This window comes from Mesoplodon bidens (genome assembly GCF_964165515.1).
Source record: "Mesoplodon bidens genome assembly, chromosome: 3".
Classification (NCBI taxonomy): Eukaryota; Metazoa; Chordata; class Mammalia; order Artiodactyla; family Ziphiidae; genus Mesoplodon; species Mesoplodon bidens.
Window position 1 is genome coordinate 129,981,068 of NC_138178.1, and position 6,000 is coordinate 129,987,067.

Consider the following 6,000-nt stretch of genomic DNA (forward strand, 5'->3'; position numbering starts at 1 on the left):
TCAGCATATGGCAATGTCTGAAGATTGATTTTAATTAGAAAAGTAAGAGATGATGGATTCTACAAATCTTCCCCCACTCTGCCCCCACCATAAAAAGGCCTAGACAGAAGTTGCAATTTAGAAAAGCTTGTATTTAAAGAGTCCTTAAGTAGAGGACTTACATCACAGCATCCTTACAAGACAGAGAAATAGAGAAATAAAAGAACCAGAATCTGGTCCCATCAACCCAATGTACAGGAACACAGATTGGCTGAGCATATGCATTTGCTAAGTCTAAGGGACCATAATGGCTACTTTAAAATGTCACCTTAGTGAATTCTCACAACAGTCCTGTAAGGTAGGCATTGCTACTTCATTTTACAGATTAGGAAACTAAGACTGAGGCTGGATCATTGCTTCCAAAGTCACTGGATAACCTTTCATAAACCACTTCTTTCAAAATGTTTTTTATTGCCATTATCTTCACATCAGAAGCATTATTCCCATGCTGCAGATGAAACTGAGAAAAGTAATTAAAGTCACCTTGTCTGTATTATAATTTTCAGTTTCAAATAAGCCCTGATAAAATTGGAATCCTAAAGCTCTAGTGTGACCTCATCACCCCAGAGATTCTGTGCAACTGCTCATCTCTCCGATTCCTCTCACTCAGCTCAACATTGTCTTTCTCTGTTGAAAAAATAAGATAGATGCAGCTGAATTCACTTAAGATCACTGGAATAGTAATTTGGAAGTAATAAGGAGTCGGTAGTGTCCTTGGAAAATTTCATTCCAAATTCATTCTTCCTTTGAATGAAATATGGTTCCAAGGACTCTTCTGGTACAAAGATCACATCGAGACAATTAAAAAAACCCTCATTTATTGGAAGTCTTTGGAAAAGGTACAACTATTGTTGTGTCTACCTACATCATTTGTGCCAAGGAAATGGGTCCTGCATGAAAAGTCTGGGTAAAAGCAACAATAACAAAAACCTAAGAATCAAGAAATCTGTATTCAAAAAAAAAAAAGAAAGAAATCTGTATTCTAAACCTGCCTTTGCCTCACTATGTACAGAATTCTAGACAATTGCCTTAACTTACTAGGTAATGGCAAACAATAAGTCTTGCTGTACTTATCTTAAACATGCAGCATTGTTGTGGGAAGACAGCATGATAAAATGTTGTTATAAGAATTAACAAGATATCCTGAATAAACAACATATATAATAATTGTCTAAGTAGTCAGTCTTTCCACTGAACCTTTACCTTCTCAATACAGTCAAAAAGAGCTCTCTTTAAAAAATAAAATAACAGGGCTTCCCTGGTGGCGCAGTGGTTGAGAGTCTGCCTGCCGATGCAGGGAACACGGGTTCGTGCCCTAGTCCAGGAAGATCCCACATGCCACGGAGCAGCTGGGCCCGTGAGCCATGGCCGCTGAACCTGCGCGTCCGGAGCCTGTGCTCCGCAACGGGAGAGGCCACAACAGTGAGAGGCCCGCGTACCGCAAAAATAAATAAATAAATAAATAAAATAAAATAAAATAAAATAAAATAACAACAAAAAACTTCTGCTTAAAATCCTTCAAAAGCTGCCCAATGCCAAAGAACCAAGTCCAAACTCCTAGCATAGCATGATCTGCCCCTGCTCCATGGCCTTCCCAGCCTCATGTCCCACCACCCTTCCTCTTCAGTACTAAGATACCACATGGAATGCCCCAAACACATTATACAATATAGTCTATGGGTGATATGTCATATGCTACCTCTTCTATTGGGAATGTTCTACTCTACTCAACTCAGATGCAAAGACAATTGCTCACCGAAACTTTCCCAGATCAGGTCCCCTAACAAGGGAGGGATAGAGTTAGTCTCCTTAAGTCAAGATGCTATTTCACTTATCATACTGAGTAATAATCAATATCCCTATTAAACTATGACATCCTTAGGAGTAAAGAATGTGTCCTTTCATAGTCTCTACATGTCCTGACATACAGTAAGTGCAAAAAAGTTTGCTGGATGAATAAATCTCAACTATGTTTAAATATAAATTACTTACATACATATACATATATGAATATGTCACATATAAGATATATGTTTAGAAAAGAAGACTGGAAGAAAACAATAAAATACTAGCAGTGGTGACCTCTGGTTAGTATAATTATAAACATTATTTTCTAAACTTTGTATTATAAGTATGTTAAACTTTAAATGCTTTTTAAACTTATGGACAAAAGTGAATTAATGAATGCAACATACCTTATTCATTTCTCCAACCCTCCACCTAGACCAATGCCCTGAACAAAGAAGGTGCTCAAAGTCTGTGAGTCTGTTCCCGTTTTGTAAATAAGTTCATTTGTATCTTTTTTTTTTAGATTCCACATATAAGCGATAGCATACGATATTTCTCTTTCTCTTTCTGACTTACTTCACTCAGTATGACAATCTCTAGGTCCATCCATGTTGCCGCAAATGGCATTATTTCATTCTTTTTAATGGCTGAGTAATACTCCATTGTATAAATGACTTAGAGAACAAGCTTATGGTTACCAGGGGGGAAGGGATAGTTAGGGAGTTTGAGTCTGACATGTACACACTGCTATATTTAAAATGGATAACCAACTAGGACAGCACAGGGAACTCTGCTCAATGTTATGTGGCAGCCTGGATGGGAGGAGAGTTTGGGGGAGAATGGACGCATCTATATGTATGGCTGAGTTGCTTTGCTGTGCACCTGAAACTATCACAACATTGTTAATCGGCTATACTCCATATAAAATTTAAAATTTTTTAAAGAAGGTGCTCAGTGTATTTGTTTGAATTGAATGTACTCTGTTGAATTGAATAACTGAAATGTCAAACCTATGCATTAAAAAATTATGCAATAGGGGCTTCCCTGGTGGCGCAGTGGTTGAGAGTCCGCCTGCCAATGCAGGGGACACGGGTATGTTCCCCGGTCTGGGAAGATCCCACATGCCGCGGAGCGGCTGGGCCCGTGAGCCATGGGCGCTGAGCCTGCGCGTCCGGAGCCTGTGCTCCGCAACGGGGGAGGCCACAGCAGTGAGAGGCCCGCGTACCGCAAAAAAAAAAAAAAAAAAAAAAAAAAATTATGCAATAAACAAAACTAGATGTTGCCTGACCCAAAATAAAATGAATGGCAAAAATCAATTCAAAAGATTTTTATTTCTAGATCTTCTTTGCTTAGTAAAGCCTGTAGGAAATATTCCTCTTACTCAGGGAGCACAGAATAAGAATGGCTACCATCTTGAATCACTCATTGAGAGTGGGCAAGCTAGTTAATCTCTCTGAACCTACGGAGGATATGTGTCATCTTTCTATAGCTAAGAATCACTTTGATGAGTTAAAATAGAGATAAACTCAAAGAGTTTCAGCCTTTAGAGTTGACATTTTAGATTCAGGTCTAATTTCATAAGAGGAAGCCCTTACCTACCCCAGGAGTGAGGCAGCTCACCTTTTGCCAAGCCACCCTGGCGCCACCTGATGTCCATTTGGAGTACCTTAAATGTTGCTGCCAAGCCTAATGACTGGGCGCTTACGCTGTTTCACTTTCTCAGGTAGGGACTATACAAGGAATCAAGGGCAGTCTCCTGTAAAGTACGGAGCATGTGAACTGGTACCTGGAGGGCAATATGGCAAAGGCTATTAAAACCTTATAAAAAATGCATCACTCTGGCCCACCAATTCCGCTTCCTGGAACGTCAACTAGTGACATGGTACAAAGATTTAGCTTAAGAAAGAAAAAGTGCTTCACAAATTTATAATGATGAAAAATTGGAAATAACCTTGCTGACCACTGGGCACAATGAGAAATCCACTGGATGGAATATATGCAAACATTAACAGTGATGTTGTAGAAGTATATTTACTGACAGCTAAACATATTCACAATTTACTAATTAGTGAAAAAAATTACAAAACCGTATGTGCAATGTGAACTCATCATTAATAGACAGTGATAGATACAGATATGGATAGGAAAAAGCTCTGGCAGATGCACACGAAACTGTTTAACAGTGGTTATCTTTGAGTGGCAGGAAAATGAGTGGTTGTTCTTTTTAAAATTGCCAGCATTTTCTGATGTTTTTCCTTCAATGAACATATAATTAGAAATAATTCTTGTATATATGAGGTGATTCTAAAAACAATCAAACCATAAACCCCTTCTGCATGTGCACTGGGGCACTCACATCCCTTAAGCAGTTCTCCTTGCAAGAGTGACCTCTCAGACCCTCAGAGAAAGCTTGGAGAAAACAGCCTTCTTCACTTCCGAGCCACTTCAGCCCTGGTGCCGCCAAACTATACATCAGAGTTAGCGGGAGAGCAGACTCCGGAAAAATTTTAAGCCAGTCCCTGGGTTCCAGCCCAGAATCCAAGCCCATCCCTCGGTTGGCACAGAGGCGAAGCAAGCATCCCTGGTCGCTTACCTCTCCCGAGGGCGGGGCCCAGCGCGTGGCCTCCTCGTAGGCGCCCACCTGCTCCCAGGTAGCCAGGAAGGCGTGGGTGGGGGTGAAGTGCGCGCCGGAGCGCGGGAAGCCTGCGCGCACGTAGCGGGCGGCCAGGCCAAGCACCGCCGGGGAGGTGTCCTCGCGGTAAAGGACCCGGCCCCTGCCGTGACTCGTGTCGATGTCGGCCAGGAAAGGGGCGATGGCCGGGAAGTCTGTGGGGAAATCATCGTCCACATACTGGGTTTCCCTGGGGAAGTCCTGGGTGGAGATGATGCCGTTGGTGACCACCTGGGGGACGAGGGGGACAAAAGTGTGACGGTCGCGTACGTTGCAGGAAGCCCAAGGAGGGCCACCACAGGTCCGGACGCGAGCGCCCACCCTGGCTCCGTGAAGAGGGAAGGGAACCGCCCCGGGCATGAAGCTCTCCCTTCCCCATCGGCTGGGAGCCCGATTCCTGGTTCAGGGCGACCAGCGCAACTTCAGCCGGCGTCCCACCCGTCACCCCTACCCCACAAGCGCGGTGCAATAGGTCCAGGAGCCCTAAAACTCGTTCACGTTATCTTCTCACTTCTCGCACAACCCTGGAAAAAGCTACGGGTCGGAGGAGGGAACACCCAGCTTTGCAGACGTGCACAGCCTCCTCGCTGTCCTAACTGGAAACCCCACTGGCCGGCTTAGCAATCCCACCTTCTTTTCTGCCTGGGACTCTTATGCGGCTGCGAACAATTCTTACCCCCTCCCCCCGCCCCCCTGAAGCAGGGAAAAGCAGCGGGTCCCGCAACAGCATCGCTGCAAAGCCAGGTCCCACCCCGAGGGCGCTCGGGGACAGCCGACTGTGCGGACTATTTCCTCCCTTCGGAAGGCAGGGGTTCGCTGAGAGCCGCACTACACTGACGCCTGTTCAGAAGCTGCAAGAAACCTGCAGAATCCCGCACCAGGAAGAAGCTAAACTTACGTAGAGTTCGCTGAATTGGGCTTCATAGAAGCGCAGGGGAAGCGCCAGCTTCACGGCAGCTGAGCTTTCGTCGTCGCCTTCCTGCAGGAGCTGGTCCCCTAGCGACTGCCCGTAGGGGAAGAGCTCGCCCGGGTGCAGCGCCGTGGCCCGGGACAGCAGCAGCAGCAGCAGCAGCAGCAGCGGCGGCGGCGGCGGCAGCGCGGGCCGCCCGTCCGCCCGGTCCCCCCGCATGCTCTCTCGGCCCTGGACTGCCCCGCGGCAGAGCGCGTCGCGGCCCCGCCAGCCAGCCCACTAGCCCAGTCGCGCTGGCCTCCAACCTGGATCCCGGCGGGGTCCCGGGCGGGGCGGGACTCCGGGCCCTCCCAGAGCGCTGATTGGCTGCGGCCCTGGTCCCGGGACCAATCGCCGGTTCTGAGAAAGTTCGACAGCGGCCACCACATCTGGTTCTCGTTTAAGTTTTCTAAGGCAGTGGTCACCGGACCGGCGGGGCTGGCGGGGTGAAATATCCCGGCCAGGGGTGGTCTGAACCACTTCTCCGCCTCCGCCTCCGCTCCCCGAGAGCTCGCGGGGTCACCCTCACCCTCCTCTCGGGGTCACCCTCACC

At 46.7% G+C, this 6,000-nt stretch overlaps 1 protein-coding gene across 2 annotated transcripts in view; it reads right to left on the reverse strand.

Annotated features, from left to right (window-relative positions):
• NID2 (nidogen 2) overlaps positions 1 to 5,721 on the reverse strand; it is a 78,541-nt gene extending 72,820 nt beyond the window's left edge. The window contains exons 1-2 of one of the 2 annotated variants that reach the window (XM_081229077.1): positions 5,397 to 5,721; positions 4,421 to 4,729 (exon numbers count right to left, since the gene is read on the reverse strand). In XM_081229077.1, coding sequence (XP_081085203.1) covers positions 4,421 to 4,729; positions 5,397 to 5,627 — 540 coding nt within the window. In that variant the 5' untranslated portion in view covers positions 5,628 to 5,721. The remainder of the gene's footprint in view (positions 1 to 4,420; positions 4,730 to 5,396) is intronic. The other variant, XM_081229076.1, reaches the window with a different exon arrangement.
• Between the last annotated feature and the right edge of the window lie 279 nt (positions 5,722 to 6,000).